Source organism: Panthera onca, chromosome B3 (assembly GCF_046562875.1).
Source record: "Panthera onca isolate mPanOnc1 chromosome B3, mPanOnc1 haplotype 2, whole genome shotgun sequence".
Taxonomy (NCBI): domain Eukaryota; kingdom Metazoa; phylum Chordata; class Mammalia; order Carnivora; family Felidae; genus Panthera; species Panthera onca.
Genome location: NC_138344.1, coordinates 3,388,647 through 3,411,674, shown reverse-complemented (window position 1 = coordinate 3,411,674; position 23,028 = coordinate 3,388,647). Strand labels below are relative to the sequence as shown.

Here is a 23,028-nt window from a genome sequence, read left to right as displayed (position 1 = left end):
AGCCAGACAGGACAGCTGGTAGTCTTTCCGTCTGCACCTCCCTGCTCTCCACCCACCCCCCCGATATGTTTCGAGGAATATTCACTTAGCTCTTACGCTGTTCCTTTGAAAATGAGAAACGTCAAACATATTTCAAAGTGGGGATTAAAATAGAAACTAACTTTACTGAAGACGGGGAGGTGTGGCCCAGATTTGACCCAGATCGCAGCTCTCCCACCGTCGGGAGGAGAGTTCCTTCTGCCGCGCGTTCTCCTGTGGTCGAGTTAGACCGAGGCATTGGACTTGTTTAAACGTCAAAGCCAAAGAGGTGAAACTTAAGAGACCTGTAGGATTTTGTAGGGGCCCGGCTGTCTTTGTTTTGTTTTTTGGGTTTGGGGAAATTTAAGGCCTGGCTTGTTGCTTTTCTAGTCACAGGGCGTGGTATGGTCAGCGTAATGCAGCCGGGTTTCCTCGTTCAGATGCTGATCACAGTGGGGCACACGTGGAACGGATGGCTCAAGTGTGCATTTGAACCCATGTTTAAAATGCTGGGTGCGGGTAAGGAAAGAGAATGAATAGGCAGCTGAAGCATGGTCTGGAACAACAGATGGGAGCAGCTGGGGTCTTTGAAGGTGAATGAATCCATGGCTGGTTTTATGGGGTGAGTATGTAGGGGTGAATGAGCAGGGCAGACTTTGCCCCAGAGCTACTTAGGACATGGAGGTGATACATTAGGCTTTGGGGAATCTTTGGAAGAGGGGGATTGATTTCGATGTGTGTCCTTCTCTGGAGTTCCTGGGACTCGTGCTGGGGTCCTCGTCACCTCAACCCAGAGGTCCTGCCTCTGAGGCTGGCCGACATCAGCCTAAGGGACCCTGCTTTTGCATAGCAGCTGCTCGGACACGTTGGGGAAGCAGGGAAGCTCCCAAGCCCCACAGGAGAAGTCTCTTCCTCGATTCATGCTTCCCCAGGTCTTCTGGGCTTTCTTACGTGACTTCGTTTTTTTGACATCCACTGTATTTTGGTCACTAACTTCATGAATGTCGTGATTCATGGGAACGAGAGATGCCAGAGGCTGTATGGTTCATTCCTTCTTGCTGTGTGTTTCAGGGCGATGATTTTGTGCTGACGGCAAAAAAAAAAAAAAAAAAAAAAAAAAACCATCTAGGGAGCAGGCAAGCCTTTGCCCTGGTGCACACTCTCGCTCATTTCGCCTCTTACGTGAGAACAGTTTCATTTACCTAGTTTCTTGATTTGACTTAGCTAGAAAATGCCCGTAGAGACATTTCACTAAGAAAGCAGTTCATTTACTAAATGTTGGCCTCACTTGTAATTGGAAAAGCTTTATCTCTCTGTTTTCAGATCCGTGAACATTAGAGCGCAAAAATCTCCTGGGAGTATCATCTAATTGGAAAAAACAAGCTTTTATCGAGTTAAATCAAATTTTAATCACAAATAAATTTGAACATGGTTTTCCAGAATCTATAGCTTTATACCGTGACCTGGGTGATTATTATGCGGGGCTCCGAGATAAAAATGAAATGCAATGAAATGGACCGGAGCCGGGGAGGACACAGGGCTTCCCTGCAAAGCTGGCTCTCTGTTGCTGGTTTCCCTTCTCTCTGAACACCACATAGGCTTTGGGATGATTTTGCGCTTTCGCTGCAGGTAGAACAAGTCAGCCAGTTGGCTGTGTTTATAGAGGCGGCTTTAGACTATCACAAACAGTCCACAGAGATTCTGCAGGAGCTACAGAGCAAGCTACAGATGCGGTGAGAACCTTTGCGTTCGTTACAAGCCCGGACCGCAGGGTTGGACCCCGTCAGAATCAATCCCTCTGTCTGTCCCTCCGTCTGCTCCTTCCCACCACACCATCCTGTTTTGAATTTTCTTTAGCTGGCTTCCACGCTTGGGTGTGGGATGGCACTGACAGAATAGACTACGGGGCTCCGGCCAATGGGACAGAGCCGGGAAGAGCAGTCTGGCAGGCTTTCTCCCTTTTCATGTTTCTAAAGCCCTTTTCTGTGACCTGTGTTCAGGGCACCCAGACACAGTTGCTCACCCTACAGAACCGTCCTGGCTTCATGGCTGATTTGGGAACTTAAGCTGGGGATGGCGATGGCTTATACCTCCCTGCCAACGTCTAGGGATGTGGAGAAGTGTGACACGATACTCAGAAAATATGTAAAAAGATGTGTTTTTACCTCACCAGTACAGATGTGAGGCCAAGTTCATACTACTGACTCTTAGAGGCGTTGAAAGAGTCCAAAATAACCTTCTAATGATCAAAGAAAGACTGCTGTTTCTTTTAGCCTTTAATGATGCTGTGTTCTATACTTCTCTGAAAATTAATAGTATCATATGTCGTGTGCCCAGTGACCCTATTAATTAAAGTAATGGGTTAACAAATCTACCCTTTTTCTTGACCGGGTTTTGTAACAGAATATCGTTTTTGTATGAGATTATGATAATGGGAGAACTGGGAGGGATGTTTGCTTAAATCAGTGCCAGAATTCTAGAGGGAAGACACAAGGTGGGGCTGGTCTCTGAAGCCTCCAATTCGGTAGGCGGGGTGTGCACGCAGCGCTCACGTGAGCGTGTTTGCATAATCCTCTCTATGAGCAGAAGGAGAGAAAAGGCAGCCAATGCTGTGGAGTGTCCAGTGTAACCCTGGCGCCTGACCGATGCCTCAGAGACTCTTACGAGAGACACGCTCTTGCAGATACAAAGTTGAAAAACTCCACTGGGCACCTACACCTATCACTTTGAGCTACTCACGAATCAGTGCGTAAAAACCACCCCCGTCACGACTGCCACCCGTCACCCAAGTCTGTAGGCTCCTCAAGGCAGAGCAACTGTATGTCTGGAGACTCGGGCTTCTCCCTCGGAAGTCTGACCGGTCTCAAAATGCATATTTCAGAATATCGGCCGCATCCAGCGTTCCCAGACGAGAGTATAAGCCCCGGCCCATAAAGAGGAGTCCTAGTGAACTCAATGGGGTGTCCACCACCTCGTCAGCGAGGACAACAGGTAAGATGACCATTGTGTGTTGCTAAGTGTGCTCTTCAAGGAGGTGTTGCCCGAAGCTTTTGCTTACTGCTTGTTGCTGTATTTGGTGTGACCCTGTATTTGACCCTGACTTTTTTTCTTTGGGTGTTGGGTGAATCCCCTTTCCCACCCCATTAGTGCCCCTTTTCCTGCTTCCTGGTTTTGGATACTTCTGTCAAGTTTCGAAAACCAGCACCAGGAAGAATTCCATCACTTACTGCCTCCTAATACGTTAAAACCTTGGCCGTGGAACCTTCGTGCTACATTGTCCTCTGTCTTTACATTTTTAACTCTTTCAAAATATTTCCCTAGTTTTTAGAAAAGTGTGAACATTTGTTGAGTTCCTACTATAAGCTAGGCACTGTCTTAAGTGCTGCATCATTATTTTTTAATTAGACAAATGACACATATATATTCTTGGCTGAAAGGATCCAACAGAGAAAAACAACATTCAGGTGGTGTAAGTCATGCTGGAGGTCTTTTGGTCACCCCCTCCATCCCTGTCCCTTCCCTAGATGTAGCTGCTGTTAACAATTTGGTATGAGCACTGTCCTGTTTATGTGCGCGTATACGCATACACCCGCACTATATACGCACAGTTTTAGATTATTTTCTGTTTCTCAAATACAAGATCTTACTAGGTGTATTCTTCTGCATCTTGCTTTTGTAAATGCATCGCTATCTCTTGGAGTTATTTCCGTGTCATGCGCATAGATCTATCTCTGTCCCACAATTTTTTAATGGCTTCATAGTTTTCTGTTATATGTTACCATTTCCCTATTAGTGGACGCTAAGGTTGTTTCCAATTATTTGCTAAAAACAGTATACTTTCATCTGCCTCCATGTGCTCATGGCAAGTCTTTCTTGCAAGTGGAATCCTGAGTTAGAGAGAATGTAAATTAGAAGTGATAGTAGCTATTGCCAAATTACCTTTCAGAATGGGCACAGTGCTTTTGACGTAGTAATGCCTGTTGCCCCACATCCACATCATTCGACTTCCATTCTTGCCAAGCATTCATGGGTAAAAAATTGTATTCTCTCTTCCTTGTCGTAAATAGGGAAGTTGAACATTTTCTTCCTTTCTATATTTTCGTTTGCCATTTGTATTTTCTCATGTCTGAATTGTCTGTTCGTGTAATTTATTTGTTTTTTCTTTTAGGTCATTTACTTTGTCTTATTATTCATAAGAATTCCTTACATATGGGGATATTGATAGTTTTTTTTCTGCAGTTTGTTGTTGTGTATGTGTGTGTGTGTGTTTTGTTTTTTGTTTTTTGTGTTTTGTGTTCTCGTTTTTTAGTTTTATTTAAGTGATCTCTGTGCCCAACCTGGGCCTCAAACTCGCGACCCCAAGATCAAGAGTCACATGCTATTCCTACTGGGGCCAGGTGCCCCAGAGTTGTGTTTTTAGAGTTCTTTATATATTGTAAACACAAGTCCTTTGACAAATACGTGGTTTGAAAATATTTTCTTTCACTCTGTAGCCTTTTATTCTCTTAATAGGGTTTTTGATAGATCAAAAGTTTTTAATTTTGGTGCAGTCCAATTTCTCATTTCTTCCTTTTAGGATCATGCTTTTGGTGTGAAGTCTTAAGAATCCTTTGACTAGCCCAAGATCCTAAAGATGTTCTTCTGTGCTTTTTCCCCAAAGTTTCACACTTGCACATTTCAGTCCATGGTCCACTTTGAATTAATTTTTGTATGACGCTGAAGTTGAAGTCTCATTCACCCATGAATTTCAAACTTCTCTGCAGCACATCTGCCTGTGGGAGCTACACGGTCTGGATTTTCTTCCAATGCTATCACTATCCTTTCAGATTTTTTTTTTCAATTAAAAAATAAAAATGATGGGACTAATATGTGTATATAGTCCTGAAAAGAAAATGGTGCTACAAGGCCTTTAATGAAAAGCAGCTGTCTCCCTTTATGCCCTCTCCCCATCTTCATTTCCTGTTCTCGGAGGAAAGCACTTTCAGCTCTTTGTTGGGTATTTAGCTCCATTGTTCTAAATAATACGCTATTAGTTCTTGATTTTTTTGGTTTGGGATAATATCTGTGGTTTCCTGATACGGCAGATGAGCTCTTTGCTCCCTGTCCTCGGCCTCCCATACACTTCCCCGTCCCACTTCCTCCTTCCTCCTTCCAGGTTACTCATAATCACCATTTTCATTGTAGAACCATCACTTTGATCATGCAGAACTCTTACGGTGCCTCCCCTCTGTGCCTCGTTGTTGTGTTCAGTGTGGTGGCCTCTGCTGCTTGAGGGAGACACTGGCGGGCCCGTGACATTTCTGGCTGCTCTTGGGTGACTCACTTGAGTGTGTGAATGCAGGCACACGCAGCACTCAGAGCGCTGCCTCATGTGATAGTCACCGTGCCATCTGGATTTGAAGCTGGGCTTCCCCTTCTCAAGCTCTGGCCTGTTATAAGTGTGAAGATTGGTGTCAGGAAAGGGGTTGTAGTTGGCCTCTTCTCTCTTTTTCCGTCTACCACTTCTGTTCTTAAAGCTCCAGGGAGCATATTTCCAGCTCTCTTACAAGTCTTTTTAAATGTCTCTCTCCCTCGGGGTACCTGGTAGCTCAGTTGGTTGAGCGTCCCAACTCTTGATTTTGGCTCAGGTCATGATCGTAAGGTCATGGGATTGAGCCCTGCATTGGGCTCCACACTGAGCATGGAGCCTGCTTGGGATTCTCTCTCTCTCTCTCTCTCTCTCTCTCTCTCTTCTCTCTCCTCTCTTCTCTCTTTCTCTCTTTCTCTCTGTCTCCCTCCCTCCCTCCCCTTCCTCTGCCCCTTTCCCCTGCTCGCACTCTCTCTAAAAAAGAAAAAAATCTCTCTCCCATGACTTGTTGTGAAATAAGAAAAACATAAGACATCCCCCTCCTTCAAGCTCTCCAGAAATTTCTCTAAAAACCCTTTCTCATCTCCATCTCCTGACCCATCTATAGCATAGATGAGTTTGGGGTCAAGAGTTGTGAAAACTGGTTTCCCATCTCTTCTGGTTTGGTTTGTGTGTTTGCAAGTTCTACGTGGCGGTCTCATAGGCATCCATTTTTCTTTTTTAAATAGTTCTGGAGCCTTAGATACGACTTTGATTTTCATATCCTATAACAACCATTTATAATGTTACGAGCATAAACATAATATTCACAGCAGTATCACATAGTGTTCTATCGTTACATTTCCATTGTCATTCATATTTCTGTTGTCTTGCTCTCTGGCCTCATCGCAAGTCTTGAAGTAGGGCGGTGTTAATTCTCTAGCGTGGCTTCTCTTTCAAAGTGGTTGGCCTGTTCTAGTAGCATTTCCATGTGAATTTTATGCTTTTTCATTTTTACAAAACAAAGCATGCTCAGATTTTGAATTGGTTGAGGTTGAACCTGTACATCAATTTAGGGGGAATTGACAACTTAACAACATGGGCCTTTCCAGTCTTGAACACAGCCTACTTTATTTTCCACTTATTTAAGTTTTCTTAATTTCTCCGGCCATGTTTTACTATTTTCAGCAGTTAGGTCTGGTCCATTTTTATTTTTATTTTTATTTTGTTTTTTTTTTTTTTTTTTTCCCATGGAATTTATTGTCAAATTGGTTTCCATACAACGCCCAGTGCTCATCCCAAAAGGTGCCCTCCTCAATACCCATCACCCACCCTCCCCTCCCTCCCACCCCCCATCAACCCTCAGTTTGTTCTCAGTTTTTAACAGTCTCTTATACTTTGGCTCTCTCCCACTCTAACCTCTTTTTTTTTTTTTTCCCTTCCCCTCCCCCATGGGTTTCTGTTACGTTTCTCAGGATCCACATAAGAGTGAAACCATATGGTATCTGTCTTTCTCCGTATGGCTTATTTCACTTAGCATCACACTCTCCAGTTCCATCCACGTTGCTACAAAAGGCCATATTTCATTTTTTCTCATTGCCATGTAGTATTCCATTGTGTATATAAACCACAATTTCTTTATCCATTCATCAGTTGATGGACATTTAGGCTCTTTCCATAATTTGGCTATTGTTGAGAGTGCTGCTAGAAACATTGGGGTACAAGTGCCCCTATGCATCAGTACTCCTGTATCCCTTGGATAAATTCCTAGCAGTGCTATTGCTGGGTCATAGGGTAGGTCTGTTTTTAATTTTCTGAGGAACCTCCACACTGCTTTCCAGAGTGGCTGCACCAATTTGCATTCCCACCAACAGTGCAAGAGGGTTCCCGTTTCTCCACATCCTCTCCAGCATCTCTAGTCTCCTGATTTGTTCATTTTGGCCACTCTGACTGGCGTGAGGTGATATCTGAGTGTGGTTTTGATTTGTATTTCCCTGATAAGGAGCGACGTTGAACATCTTTTCATGTGCCTGTTGGCCATCCGGATGTCTTCTTTAGAGAAGTGTCTATTCATGTTTTCTGCCCATTTCTTCACTGGGTTATTTGTTTTTCGGGTGTGGAGTTTGGTGAGCTCTTTATAGATTTTGGATACTAGCCCTTTGTCCGATATGTCATTTGCAAATATCTTTTCCCATTCTGTTGGTTGCCTTTTAGTTTTGTTGATTGTTTCCTTTGCTGTGCAGAAGCTTTTTATCTTCATAAGGTCCCAGTAATTCACTTTTACTTTTAATTCCCTTGCCTTTGGGGATGTGTCGAGTAAGAGATTGCTACGGCTGAGGTCAGAGAGGTCTTTTCCTGCTTTCTCCTCTAAGGTTTTGATGGTTTCCTGTCTCACATTCAGGTCCTTTATCCATTTTGAGTTTATTTTTGTGAATGGTGTGAGAAAGTGGTCTAGTTTCAACCTTCTGCATGTTGCTGTCCGGTTCTCCCAGCACCATTTGTTAAAGAGACTGTCTTTTTTCCATTGGATGTTCTTTCCTGCTTTGTCAAAGATGAGTTGGCCATACGTTTGTGGGTCTAGTTCTGGGGTTTCTATTCTTTTCCATTGGTCTATGTGTCTGGGTCCATTTTTAAATCAATCTCTCAATACTTCAAAAATTTCATATGATTTTAAATAGCATTTTAATAAAATTTCAGGTTTTAATTTCTTATTGCTAGTGTATAGGTATACAGTTGGTTTTTGTGGATTGGTCTCGTTTCCTGCCATGTTGCTAAATTCACGTATTAGTTCCAGCAGCTTTTTTTGTAGATCCTGTAGTTTTTCTGTAAAGATGATCATGTCATCCACAAATAAAGGCAATTTTACTGGATGTCAGGATGGCTTTTATTTGTTTTTCTTGCCTTTTTTGCACTTGCTAGAACCTCTGGTATCATGTTGACTAGGGTAGTTGGAGTGGACATGCTTGCCTTGTTCTTGATATGAGAGGAGTGGCATTCGGCATCTCATGATTAAGTATGATGTTAGCTGTAGATTTTTCATAGATGTCTTTTTTCAGATTGAATTCCCTTCCAGGCATAGTTTGCTGGGAGTTTTTATCAGGAATGAATTTTAGATTTTGTCAAATGCCTTTTTTGGCATCTGTGGAGATGATAATATGTTTTTATTTTAGTTTGTTAGCATGGTGAGTTCGGTTAAATTAATTAAAGCAGTCTTATATTCATGGGATAAGCCCTTTGTGAGAAAGGTTGTTTTCTTTTTGTAAAGTAAACTTAATTTTAGAATAGTTATGGGTTTATAGAAAAGTTGCAGAGACAGTACACAGCATTCCTATATACCCGTAACTGTTTCCCTTGATGTTTTTCTCCCCTTATTATTAACATCTTACTAGTTTGGTAATCCAGTGAGACTGTATTGATACATCATTAACTAAAGTCTGTACTTTATTCACATTTCCTTAGTTTTTACCTAATATCCTTTTTCTGTTCCAACATCTCCTCCAGGACACTGCATTGTATTTAGTCATCATGTCTGCTTAGACTCTTGACTGTGACAGTTTCTAAGACTGTCTTTGTGTTTAATGAGCTTGGCAGTTTGGGGGAGTAGTGTTCAGATATTCTGTAGAATGTTCCTCAGTTGGGATTTGTCTCGTTTTTTTTCAGGATGAGACTGGGGATTTGGATGTGGAGTCAGGGCCACACCACAGGGGCCAGGTGCCATTCTCGGGGTATATTCCATCAACACGAATTCTTTATTACTATTGATGTTAATTGTAATCGATGCTGTCGTTGACCCCCTGGCCAACCCAGTGTTTTTCAGCTTTCACTGTAAAGTTACTCTTTAAAATAAATGTTTCCCTGTGCAGAAGTTTTTTTAACCACAAATTAAATTTCCTTATAGATCTCAGGCTATTGAGGGCATCTGTTTCTTCTGGAGTGAGCTCTGGTAGTTTGTGTCTTTCAGGGTATTTGTCCATTTCATCTAAGTTGCCAGATTTATTGGCATAAAGTTGTTCATATATTCCCGTATTTTCCTTGTAAGCTCTGTAGAGTTTGTAGTGATCCCACTGCTCTCGTTTCTGACAGAAAATTTGTATCTTCTCTCTTTTTCTTCTTGATCAACCTGCCTATTGATGCCTCAGTTTTATTGCTGTTCTCAAAGAACCCGTTTTCTGTTGCATTGATTTCTCTCTTGCTTACTGTTTTCTAGCTCACTGAGTTCCACTTCGATCTTTGTTATTTCTTCTCTTTTGGATTTCATTTGCTCTTCTTCATGTAACTTCTTGAGGTAGAAGCTGAGGTCACTGCGTCCTTTCTTCCTTCCTAATCTGTGTATTTAGTGCTGGTCTTTCCCTCGAAGTACCACCGTTAGCGGTAACCCGTAGCTCTTGGTATGTTGTCTTCATTTTCGTCCTCTTTGGAGTACTTTCTAGTTTCACGTTTGATATCGTCTTTAACCCATGGTTTACTTCCCTACATTTGGAGGATTCTCCAGATACCTTTTCTGTTTTAGATTTCTAATTAATTCCATTTTGGTCGATGACGTAGTCCGTGCGAACTGTACCCTTTAACATTTTTTGACACTTGCTTTATGGCCCAGAATAGAATCCATCCTGGTAAATGTTCTTGACTTGAAATGCACGTGGATTCTATTCGTGTTGGGTAGAGTGTTCTACAAATGTCAATTAGGTCACGTTGCCTGATAACGTAGTTCAAGTCTCCTGTGTCCTTATGGATATTTTGTCTATTCTTGTGTTCAGGTTCCACCTGCTCTCTTCCTTTCACGCTTGGTGCCTCCGGAAACTCTGCCTTCGGGCCGGTGACCACCCCCGAGGCCCTGCCCTAGACGTAGCTCTTCGGGCCACCTTCTTTCCTCCTCTTCTTGTCAAGCCTTTTTTTTTTTTTTTTTTTTTTAATTTAAATTCAAGTTATTGATTGATTGAGCACTGCAACACCGGTTTCAGGAGCAGAACCCAGAGATTCCTCGCTCCCATCCAACACCCAGTGCTCCTCCCAGCAAGCACCCTCTTCAGTGCCCATCCCCCACCTAGCCCTTCCCCCACTCCCCTCCCCTCCAGCAACCCCCAGTCTGGTCTCTGTATTTAAGAGTCTCTTATGGTTTGCCTCCCTCTCTGTTTTTACCTTAGTTTTCCTTCCCTTTCCCTGTGTTTATCTGTTGTGTTTCTTAAATTCCACACAGGAGTGAGATCATATGATATTTGTTACATCAAATTTCTCTGACTTATTTTACTTAGGATAATACACTCCAGTTCCATCCACGTTGTCGCAAACGGCCAGATTTCATTCTTTTGGATTGCCGAGTCATATTTACATTGTATACGTTTACCACATCTTTATCCATTCATTTGTCGATGGACATTTGGGCTCTTTCCATACTTTGGTTATTGTTGATAGTGCTGCTGTAAACATTGGGGTGCATGTGTCCCTTCGAAACAGCACACCTGTATCCCTTGGATAAATACCTAGTAGTGCAGTTGCTGGGTCGGAGGGTAGTTGTATTTTTAATTTTTTGAGGAACCTCCACACTGTTTTCCAGAGCGGCTGCACCAGTTTGCATTCCCACCAACAGTGCGAGAGGGTTCCCGTTTCTCCGCATCCTCTCCAGCCTCTCTAGTCTCCTGATTTGTTCATTTTAGCCACTCTGACCTGTGTGAGGTGGTATCTGAGTGTGGTTTTGATTTGTAGTCCCCTGTTGATGAGTGATGTTGAGCATATTTTCACGTGTCTGTTAGCTCTCTGGGTGTCTTTGGAAAAGCATCTACTTATGTCTTCTGCCCATTTTTTCACTGGATTATTTGTTTTTTGGGTCTTGAGTTTGGTAAGTTCTAGCTAGATTCAGGATACTAACCCTTTATCGCACGTGTCGTTTGCAGATGTCTTCTCCCATTCCGCCGGTTGCCCTTTAGCCTTTCTTAACCTATGAAGGTTACCTTGAGGCTGTCTGAATCAACAGGGGGCTGGGAGTGGGGAGGCAATACTTTTAACTTAATCCTTGCCGCAGAACTGGGCCCTTCGTTTGGTTTAGAGAAGTCTCAGAGTGATTTGGGATAACACCTTGCTCATCAAGCAGTTAGCTTTTCTAACGCACTGCAATCCAACCTCGGCTCTTTTCTCTCCTCCCTCTTACTTTTGCTTGCAAACTGGGCAGTTCTTGTTGTCTCTCTTACAGCAGTTTGTGGCAGCCCCACGGGGCGGCGAACACGCACTAGCGTTCTGTTTTATCCATCTTTTTTCTTTCGAGCTGCTGGCATGTGATATGCTCTCCAACTGGTCATAGGCCAAAGTGTCACCAAACACTTTGCCACGACCCAGCGAGGTCGTGGCTTCACGCCTGTTATACCCGCTTCTTCCTCATCACCTCCTGCCCGCAGAGTCGGCACCACAAGTCTCGTGGTGGCAAGACCCCACTTCTGGCACCGTGTTGTGTCAGTTAGGTCGTAGTTGCTGTTGTGTGGACGCTCCAGGAAGCAGGTGTTCAAAAAAGGTAGAAATTAAGACTGGGAGCCCAGGCCAGAGATTCCCCTTTAGGAAATGAGCCCCAAATGGCTCACGTCTCTTCCACTCCCAGTCTGGCAGGAGCGGAGCCTGATGGCCTCACTTGGCTGCAGAGGCTGAGTTGGGGGCGGGGAGGGGGGGTGCGGGGAGAGTCACATCCTACCTGTGTTGATATTCCTGGGGAAGAAGGGAAGAGTGGGTTTCGTGGTTAGCTCGTGGCTCGTACCACAGTCACCGACCACACACTTGTTGTGGAGGAAGACATCTGTTCTGTCTCGCTGACCTCCCTGTAGGTCCCACATAATTCATTTCTGTGAGAGTGTGGTCCCGCGTCCGTGCCCACGCTGCTTGTGGGACGGCGTATTAAGGTAAGCGAGAGCTGGCAGATGTCTTCCGTCGGGGGCCGAGTGGTAAATACTTTAGGCTTCGTGGGCCGTACGGGCTCTGTTGTAACCACGTGACTTGGTTACAGTGGGAAGCGGCCGTAGACAGCATGGAAATGAATGGGCAAGGCTGTGTTCCATTAAAACATTATTTGGCCTGCAGGCTATCATTCGTCGACCCCTGGGGTGACTCCCTGGGAAATCAATTTAGCGGTATCTATCAAAATTAATAAAAATGTTTATGCATTCTCAGTGGCTTCATGCCCGGACATGTGTCCTAAGGAAATAATTTAAGCAACAGCATATTCCCCGTTCTGTTACACCACTGTCCAGAGAAATAAAAAGTTATGAGTGAAAATAACCTAATGGCCAGTGTTCATTTATGTATATTTGTCTGTAATAGGGCAACGGTACATCAGAGGGGTTGTCATGCAGCTACTTAGACTTATTACTGTGGACGTTAGGTAGATGCATAAACCTGTTTATGGTCTGAAAATCGAGTGGAAAAGAGACGCAAACTTGTAAGTATCCTGTGATTGTAGTTCTGCAAATCGGTGTCTGTGAAGACCAGGTTACGTGGTAGTAGGATCACGGACAACAGTTTCCTTTCTTTTCAAGATACTCTTTCGGTTGTGTTTTGATAAGAACGTTCAAATAAGAACATTTGGATGAGCCTCCGGGTGTGAAGAGAGGATCATGGGAACCACTAACGCGACTGCATCTGGCTCACGTGCTTCTCCTCCCCTTGGGCCACGGCAGCCCTGTACCCTCATTCGCTTGGGACAGTCCCATCTCCGTTGCTCTAGTTCAGTTTGTAATAACGCCCCGCTTTTACTCTCGGAAGTTGTCCCGTTTGGATGACAGTATATTGTTTCCCTAGCGTTTGTGGCTTTGCTTTTCTGCTTCTGGTCCAGAAACACTAGATTCTGAATACGTATATTATCATAGGCCACTTCACAATTTCTGTTTGGAAAGAAGCGGGATATAAAAAACTAAAAACTTTGAAAGTGAGTCCGACCCCAGGCTGCCTATCACCCCCCTCCCCGCCCCCTGCACCGTATTGTGTCTGAGGGAAGCCCAGTTAGCAGGAGCCAGGGGCCAGCTCCCAGGATGCCATGCTCTCAATTGCTAGGAGAAAAAACTCAGCTCTCCGTTGGGAGGGGGTGTCCTTGCCTACTTGGAGGATGCCAACTGGACCTCTCAGACGGACAGTGTGACAAGCACTGTACTCTGTGACAGTGAAGGTGGATTTTAACTGAAGCATCACTTGAGGCCGTAAGGACGTAGCACTGGAGTGCCAGACATAGGCCAGGTATCGTTATTTGATGCTTTGTGTACAGAACCCGTTTCGTGACTGTGACAATATTTCAAGGAAGTGGTAATAGTAGAAAATAAAAGGGTAACAAATAATAATATAACAACATAGCAGTTACACTTCCCGAGTACTTACTGTGGGTCAGGCACGGTACGAAATACTTCGTACACATTTCTTAGATTGTGGTTAGGCACATTTTGCAGATGCGTAAGTGGAGGCTCAGAGGGGTTAAGTGAGATTTTTCTCAAGGCCGCAGAGCCAGTAAGCAGTGCCGGGCACTTTCCCTCACAGATATTTCACTTTATATCATTAAGAAGGAATCCAGGGCAACGTTTAAAACGTCCAAGAGCATCGGGGATGATTTATTTCCAAGATTCTTGATCGCAGGGACGCGGCAGCCAGCAGGTGGTCGCACAGGGAGTTGGTCGTATGCATCCGACCTGGAAGAAGAAAACGCGGATAGGACGGCGAGTTCCCTGGCTTTCTCGGCCGGACTGTGCATGTCAGTGCTTTCGTCCCCTCCTTCTTGGCCAGTAGCTAGGCCCCTGGGCAGATTAAGTTGTTAGAAGGGCAGTGGTCGGCCAGAGACCAGACCACAGATGTGCAAGAGATGGTCTCTGGAAGGCTCCGGGTCCAACCGCCGGATGCTCGGGTGCCGCAGGCTCTGAGTGCCACCGTTCGACGCGTGCCTGTGCCTTCCCAGGCTGCCTCTCCGGAATTGCCCCCGGCAGGAGCCTGGGCCCCGGACTCCAGCATCGGGCTTCGGTGATTTGTGGGTGGAATCTGCGAGTGTAAGGGGGTCCTGTACTGTTTGTTTCTGGGGCACGGTTTCAAAAGAAAATGGCATTTTATAGCCTGTATCAATGGGAAATTACTTTCCATTAGGATTCTGGATGATTTGCACATAATGTTTATAAAGTGAAGGAAAAATGTCAAGCATTTCACTAACAATTTAAAGCGAAGCTCGCAGGACTCTGCCAGGAACGAATTCCAAGAACATTTTCTCCATCGTTTCTTTCTAAAGGAAAAGAGGGAGATGAAAAAGGGTGCAGGTCAATTAGGCACAGTCCATCGCGGGACTGAGATGGAATCTTTGATAACATCATTTCTCGCTGCTTAAGAGGATGAATAGAATGAGCCAGGAATGGAGAAGGGGGAGGGGATGGTGGTGGAAGTCACATGTTGAGATGATGAATTGCAGAGCCCCGCTGTCGCCCTGGCTTGGAGAAAGCACCGCCCGGCCGAGCCCGTGAGTGCAGGGTCACGACGCTTCACCGGCACGTGCTGCCCCTGGGTCCCCAAAGACACGAGGGGGCCAAGAAAAGTCTCCAGGCTGAAACGTGTGCCTGGGTTGTTGCCAGAAAACCCTGGGTTTTGCAGAAAATAGTGTAGGAGGTTGTAACCTGTGCTCAAGAATCTTCCTGGCTCATTTTTACCGGGCCCCACGTTGTCACTTAGTGCGTTACAAAGTATAGGGGCGCCTGGGTGGCTCCGTCGGTTGAGCGTCTGACTTGGGCTCGGGTCGTGATCTCGCGGTTCCTGAACTCGAGCCCCGCGTCGGGCTCTGTGCTGACAGCTCGGAGCTTGGAGCCTGCTTCGGGCTCTGCTTCTCCCTCTTTCTCTGCCCCTCCCCAACTTGTGCGCGCGCTCTCTCTCTCTCTCTCTCTCTCAAAAAAAAAGCATTAAAAAAAATTTAAGAACCCTCTAAGTTACAGTAATACTTGGCTGTCCTATCTGTTGGATATACTTTCTTCAGTTTGTTGTTTTTTCTTCGAAGTTCTCTTTAACATAAAGGTAAGAACAGGGGCGCCTGGGTGGCTCAGTCGGTTTAGCGTCCGACTTCGGCTCAGGTCATGAGCTCGCGGTCCGTGAGTTCGAGCCCCCACGTCGGGCTCTGTGCTGACAGCTCGGAGCCTGGGGCCTGCTTCCGATTCTGTGTCTCCCTCTCTCTCTGCCCCTCCCCGGCTCATGCTCTTTCTCTCTCTCTGTCTCTCTGTCTCTCTTTCTCTCTCTCTCAAAAATAAGTAAAACATAAAAAAAAAGACAAGGTATATTTTACGTTTTTTATCAACTCAATTATGTGTGGAGGGTTCCCCCTCCCACTTGGGTTCTTAAAGAGGGTGCCGCTTTATATACTCACAATTTAGGGTTAATATGCTCCGGCCTGAGATGGGCTGAGATCAGTGAACAAGTGTGGGCTGCGAGTGCATGCCGTAGGCGTTTCAGAGCAAGGCAGAATAAATCTCTCAAAGGGCCTATGTGAAGACAGTGCAACTCCCTTCAGGTACAAAGGAGACTTTTATAAAGTTCTTGACACTTCTCAGAGGGGCTCGGAAGTCCTGTCTCGAGTCTGAGTCGTTCCCCTTGTTGGGGCAGAATCTCTGGGATTACGTTAGAAAATAAACATTTCTTCCAAAGTAAAGTGTGAGGCTTGAAACTCGAAGAAGACGAGCACTTTGCAAATAGAAATATATGCTTTTTTTTTTTTAACCTAAATTTCCAAAGAGGAAATTAAAATGTCACTTAACAGCGACAGTGGTGATTGCTTCGTGGGCAGGTTGGTTTTTAGTTTTTCTTCTTTCCCTCCCACAATTTTCTTGTTTGTTGCCCTCCCCACAGATCCGTTTCTGTATATTATCAGCAGTGGGTCAGTCAGTGCTATTGACGGGAGAGAAATAAACAAGGAAGTGCAGGACTCCTGTGTTGTAGCTCAGATCCATGAGCTGTGTGACTTTGGGTGAGTTTCTTAACATCTCTGGGCTGATTCGACCTTGTTCCTAAGTAAAATGATCGGCTATAACACCTTCCAAGTTTCTTTCCCAGCTCACTCTGTGGCTGTAGTAATTATCTTTTATGAGCACCTAACATTCTTAAAAACTTGAGAAGTGTACAGACTGAACATTTTGTATGTTCTGTGTTTAAAAAATATTTCTTTAAAAAGATGAAATTGAACCATGATTCTTATTGTTGATCAGCAGCCATTGATTCAAGAAAGGAGAAAAGCCCTTCTCTTATTTTTCCTCCGAAGGAAGCTTTAGAGGGAAAGGCTCTCTCCCTGCAGGGAATGGTTTCCTGTAATTCTTCGAAAAAGTCTATGAAGAGGGGTTTCAAAAAGCTGTAAGATGTAACTTGTAACTTAGTTGTGGCAAGTTTAATACTACTTGGCTGAGATGGTGATATGATTCTATTATCTCAAATGCCGCATATTTTAAAATGTCGATATTTTGCAAGGTGTTTAAGCTAAATTTTAAAATGTCATTATCTAAATATTAATATAGGTACTTATATGTTTTTAAATGTTTATTTATTTTGAGAGAGAGAGCTGGTGAGCAAGCTGGGGAGAGACAGAGAGAGGCAGAGAGAGAGAGAGAGAGAGAGAGAGAGAGAATATCCCAAGCAGGCTCTGTGCTGTGAGCACAGAGCCCGACGTGGGGCTTGATCCCATGAACCACGAGATCGTGACCTCATGACCTGAGCTGAAATCAAGAGTCAGACACCCACCCTGGTACTTACATTAAAACAAAAAAAAGTGTAGAAGTGGATTGTGTCCCGGGTGACACATAGGGCACCCGTATAGCACAAACCCAGGGGACAGTACCTCAGAGTCCTGACGCCCCTGGAATTATCCAGTGGGTGTGGCCCCAGGTGCAAATTCTAATGCCAGATTATGAGGATGAGAGACTCAGGGAAAGCGTAAGAAAACAGTGCCAGGCCGGTGATAAGTGGCTGACACCGGACCTCCAGGACAGGTGCACAAAGGGGGGAGGCGAGTCTAGTCACGGGGACGCCGGTGGGCAGTAGCCACTGCTTGTTGCCCGGGGCTGTGGGCCCAGAATAGCCAGCCTTTCTGATTTTTTCAAGAGAAGCCAGAAATCATATATTTACGAGCAATCTCCTGATTTTTTTTCTTAAAAATTTTTTTTTAACATTTATTTATTTTTGAGACAGAGAGAGAGAGAGCATGAACAGGGGAGGGTCAGAGGAAGAGGGAGACATAGAGTCTGAAACAGGCTCCAGGCTCCTAGCCATCAGCCCAGAGCCCGACGCGGGGCTCGAACTCACGGACCGCGAGATCGTGACCTGAGCCGGAGTCGGACGCTCAACAGACTGAGCCACCCAGGCGCCCCAGTCAATCTCCTGATTTTTAAGTGTTGGCATCTAATCCGCACTATACAAAGCGAGGAGCAGAGCAAAGGAAACACATCTGCAGGCTTGGCCCCGTGCCGGCGGCCAGGAAGCCACCTGTGATTAAGGCCACCGTTTGTTTTCTGCTTTCCCTTCACTTGGAGTGGCGAAGGGGACCCACAGACACTGGGCCTGATGGTCACAGAGGGTCACCTCCCAGGCCTGGTTGTCACAGAGGGCCACCTCCCAGGAAGCTTCCATAAGTACAGGGGCCTCAACTTTCGACATTACATCTCAGGACAAGCAAGGCTGTGCAGGGTGGAGGGCACACACCTTACTGGTCACACCGGGGTATTGCAGTCTTCATCAGCTGGGGAGGACTGGTATTAAGGGTAAAAGAAATCACACATGCTCATTTTTATAGACGAGAGTAGAATCATGAAGCTTGAGTTCCACTGACAGGCAGTTTCAACAAGTCACATCTCCTGTGGATAAACACAGATTTCTTATTTCTAGAAAGACAGTTCATAGACTTCAATAGATTTGTCTTAGCTAGCTGGGCAGCTGTCACAGAACACCACAGACCAGGGGCTTAACCAACACACTTATTTCCCACAGCACTGGAGGCTTGAGGTCCAAGGTCAAGGTGCCAGCAGATTCCGTGGCTGGTGAGGGTCCGCTTCCTGGTTTGCAGATGGCTGTCTTCTTGTTGTGTCCCGACACGGTGGCTCTGTCCCATTCCTGCGGGTCCACCGTCGTGACCTAGTCACCTCCCCAGAGTCCCATCTCCACTTACCACCGCACTGGGGACTAGGCTTCAGCATATGAATTTGTTGGACATTCAGTCCGTAGCATTAACCACAGATTAAAGTTGAAAATCAGGGCCCAGAGGTGACCTAATCCAGAGCTAGAAACCAGGGATCTGAAGTCCCTAATTTATTACCAGCGGACAAAAATAGGATTTTATTTTATTTATTTATATTTTTAATGTTTATCTTATCTCTTGAGGGAGAGAGAGAGACAGACTGTGAGTGGGTGGGGGGCAGAGAGAGAGGGAGACACCAAATCCAAAGCAGGCTCCAGGCTCCGAGCCATCAGCACAGAGCCCGATGCAGAGCTCAAACCTACGAGCTGTAATATCACGAAGCCGGACATTCAGTCGACTGAGCCACCCAGGCGCCCCAAAAATAGTGTTTTAGAGATGCTAAACAAAATAGGTTTTGTGGTATTTATCATAATTCTGCTGTGTCTGGGTCAGCTAAAGGGAAAGTGTTTAGCTTCCAAGGAACTTTTCTACAAGTGCTTGAGATTTTAGACTGATTAAAAGAAAAAGAAATTAAAACTTGCACCAAATATGCTCATTCTAATTCAAAAGAGGTGGCATCTCCTGGGTTGAGTGTGGTGTCTGGCCCGGAGTGCCTGAGAACGAGTCTGAACTGGAAATAAACTTGAAAGTTTGAAACCGGTCATGCGTCCCAGCCCATCAAGAGCTGAGCTACCCCGTCGTCCGATGGTGGGGGCACAGCCACATCTCAGGGAGGTCCTGGTGTGCAGCGGAAGCCCCCCAGAGGGGGTAAAGGGTCCCCCATTCCTGCTTGGGTTAACTCTGCCCATTGACAGGAAACTCCCTCTCTGCTCCTTAGCGGCCCCATCAGTAGTGTTGGTGATAAGGAAACACCTCTGAACTTCCAGACTTAAGACCAGGAAGGCGGCAGAACCTGAGCCCGCCCGGCTGCGATGGGTGTCCCCTGCAGTCCTCACTGTCAGATGGGCTCCGGAGCCACAGAAGTGCCCAGGCCCTGGCTCTCACCCCATGCCTCTGGGTCTCGGTTTCACCCTCAAAAGGATGGGAATAAGCACCCTGACCTCACAGGTTTATTTGAAGCTTGTGTGAATCGGAGGTGCTGGGCGTGCGTAGGGCTGCAGAGTAAGAGCCCACGACCCAGTGGCTGTTGATGTCACCTAATGGTCCTCTGATTTCCTAGCCTACAGCAGACTGGAAGCAGCAGATTAGAGAGGCCAAGGGACAGCTTCGGGAAGGCCCACTCACGGCAGGACAGTGACGGGTCGCGGCCCGACCACAAGGGAGGCAAGAGAAAGACTAAAAAAAAAAGCAGGAACAAAACACTCAAAAGGCACAGAAGTCTGGGGCATTTACTAAAAGACAAAGAACCCTCCTCAGGTCAGTAGCTTCTGGTAGATCGGTCATTCGCCAATAGGCGCTCACGTCGGCATCAGGTGTGCGAATCACTTCTCTCTCCCTCCCCTTTCCCCTCCAAACTATAGGAGTTGGGGGGTGGGGTCGTAGCTTGCCTTGCAGTTAGTTGGGGTGCTCTGTGGGTGGGGGGTTCCGGGTAACGGGATCCCCAGAGTCGGGGCCGGCAGAGGAGAGAGCAGTGGGGGCCTCTGAGGGTCTGAAAACAACCCAAGTTTAAATGCGGCCCAAGATGGCGATGTTTTCGTGCCGCGGAGAGAAGGATGCCCCCCGCCCCGCTGACCACTCACTCCCCGTCCCCCTCCACCGCCGTCAGCGGCAGGGGCAGAGACACGGTCCTTGAGGACAGGCCGGCAGATCCTGGCACGTGAGCAGGCCCGGCTGCAGATGCCAGGGACATCTGACGCCACGTCCACTCTGGTGGCTAATCTGCCACCTGCGGTGGATGCCAGTGTTTGTGTTGTTTTTTAACTGAAGCCTGAGCTGCTCACTTAGAAGCAGAGGCTCAGGCAGAGGCAAGCAGGCCAGAGAGTAAGTACCCAAAGGACGTCCTTTGAGCATGACTGGCAGGGCGAGGTGGGACCTGGGTGGGCCTCGGAGGACCAGGGAGGGGCTTAGGGGAGACCGCTCCCCAGAGGGCATCCCGGGGCCTCGGAGCTCCCCCGAGCGCGCCAGGCCGAGGACACGTGGGCTCACCCAGCCCAACGGATGGACCCCGCCCTCCCCGCACCCCAGCTTGGGGTTGGCTCGGCAGTTAGGTGGGGGTGGACCCACCAGCTAATGGCTTTCGGATCAAGGGTGGACTCTGGACCCAGATGGAGGCGCGCCGTGTTGAACCTCTGTACGCCTTGGTTTCTCCATCCATCCCACTGGGGGAAGTGGTGGAACCAAAGTAGGCCCACTGGTACCAGCGAGGCCCTCGGGATATTGCCCTGGCCTGGGGTAAACCCGTGTCACCCCTGTCGCCGACTGGGGCTGAGGGCCAGGGAACCACCACTGGAGTAAGATGTGCTGGGCACCTCTGTGTGAGTCGCCCTCTGCGGCAGGGACTTGGGGGCACGAAGGGCTGGCTGGGGGAAGGGCACTCCCTGGAATTTTACCGCTGTTAAAATAATAAGGGGGGGACCCAATATTGTTAGGAACTAGGCCAAATTATTGCCTAGAGGGAAGGAAACTTATTTTAGGGAGAACAGGAGCTCCCTACCTGTCGTGTGCTGCCATTAGGGTACTTACTGACCAGCCACCTTGAAGCTCTTGTGTTCCAGCCTCCTTTGTTTCTTTTTCTCCTAATGGTGTGGATCAGGACAGGAATAATAAATATTTAACAGGGATACTCCCTTTTCTCTGTTAAAATAATCTTTGTTTCAGGGCTTTAACAAGGAAGACTGTGTTTTTCCCACCTCTGCTCTCATGTTACGTTAAGCCAGGTCTCAGGAGTAAGAGAAAATAAACACAGGCCACTGGGCCAGGGCGGGGGTGGGGGGAAGGCTGGACGGTGGGGGGCTGGGGGGTCAGCTGCCTGCTGTGCAGCACACGCGTGCACATCGGCCGGCGAGGTACGCGAGAGCAGCTCCCTGCGGGTCCGGGGCCACTGCTGCGTGTGGGACAGCTAGCAGGTGGGCGTGGTCAAGGAGCACCAGTTGCCAGACTCCAGGGGACAAAAGGCACACGTCGTCCCCGAGGATAGGACGCTGGGTACGACCCATCTTTTCTCACGCAAAGGTTTCAGCAAAGGTGCCGGCTTCTGACTGGGAAGTTGGGCATTCGGGCACCTTGCGGACGTTTGTGGCTGGTCCCGTTTGGGAGACCCCACTGAGGAAACATGGTCTGTTCTGCCCGGACCTTTGGGCTCCAGCCCTGGTGATTGTGACTCCTCTGTTGTGGAGAGGGAAAATTCATACATTATCACTTAGGTGGGCAGAAACTTTTATTTCTCTTTAAGTGAACTGAACTTGCCTCCATTTAGACCAGTGGCGGAAACAAGTTAATCTTTTTTCCATTTCTACTGTTGGCCAAAAAAAAAAAAAAAAAAAAAAAATTAATCTTTTTTCCATCTCTTCTAATGGTGGAAAAAAACATAATCTTGCCATTTCAAGGTAACTCGGTCTCTTTCAATAGAAAGTAGACTATCCACTTATTACTTGGTCAATTTAGGACTTAAATTCACTTTAAGTCCCTGTCAGTCAGGGGTGTTGTTTTTTCTCACCGGTCACCGGCCCCCTTCTCCCCACGTCTCGACCCCAAGATGTGGCCCAGATGCCAGGGGAAGGTCACTGGACATCGTGGTGGCCGGCGAGGAGCTTGTCTGGGCCTGACCTGCTCGCACTGTTGAAATGACTTATCACTACAGGCCCAGGCCTGGCTCTGTGGTCCAAGCCTCCAGCTCTGCCTTGTGGGGTCTCTGCATCCTGTGTGCCCACCCCCAGGCCGCGCCCGGTCCAGCTGCCCCCCCAGCACCTCCTTGCTTCCGGGGGGACTTGAGATTTGTTCACGGGTCACAGGGAGCCAGGGGTGGCTTAATTACACCACCCCACCATTCCTACTGTTTGGCCCCCCACCCCCTGTGGGGCTAGAGCACTTGGCGGGGGGGGGGGGGCCGCCTTCTCCCAGAATTCTAGTGGGAATTGGGGCCCAAGACCACCACCCCCTGCCCTGCATGGAATCTGGGGAGCTTTTCAGCCTTTTTGCCCAGCCTCTTCTCTCTCCGGCCTCTAGAAAGAGCTTGTGTATCCCCTCTGGGTGGCAGGGAACAGCCCTTCCCTCTTTGCGGCTTGTAATAGGATCTCCTTGCTCTGAGTTCTTCACATCCTGGTTCCTTGGACCCCAGGAGTCAGCCTATCTGGCTGTTGGTGTCTCTCTCTCTGCCTCTTAAATCTCAGAAAAGCCTACCTGGCGCCGGCATGAAAGCCGTTTCCCGCTGTTTCGTAGCTGAAGTGGCATTATTTTGCAACTTAGAGCTTGCCACATTGACCGCACTGTCCACGTGCGGGCTCTCCCCTTTCCATCAACTTAGGGAGGCCACCGCCCCTTGGATTAAGGGCCCCAGACCGCAGACGCGAGCCAGCGTGACAAGTGCGTGGGATGATGCTCCAGAATATCGTCTGCTGCTTGTGTCACTCAGGACGGCCAGCCC

The 23,028-nt window shown here is 47.1% G+C and overlaps 1 protein-coding gene across 13 annotated transcripts in view; it reads left to right on the top strand.

Moving 5' to 3' along the window:
• Positions 1-23,028, top strand: part of SH3GL3 (SH3 domain containing GRB2 like 3, endophilin A3) — a 133,877-nt gene that overhangs the window by 103,812 nt on the left and 7,037 nt on the right. For 9 of the 13 annotated variants that reach the window (XM_078449071.2, XM_078449080.1, XM_078449070.1 and 6 more), the window contains 2 exons: positions 1,648-1,751; positions 2,900-3,009. In XM_078449071.2, the coding sequence (XP_078305197.1) occupies positions 1,648-1,751; positions 2,900-3,009 (214 nt within the window). Of the gene's footprint in view, positions 1-1,647; positions 1,752-2,899; positions 3,010-9,004; positions 9,027-19,665; positions 19,867-23,028 lie in introns of those variants that run through there. The other 4 variants (XR_013556473.2, XR_013556474.2, XM_078449075.2 and 1 more) reach the window with 3 other exon arrangements.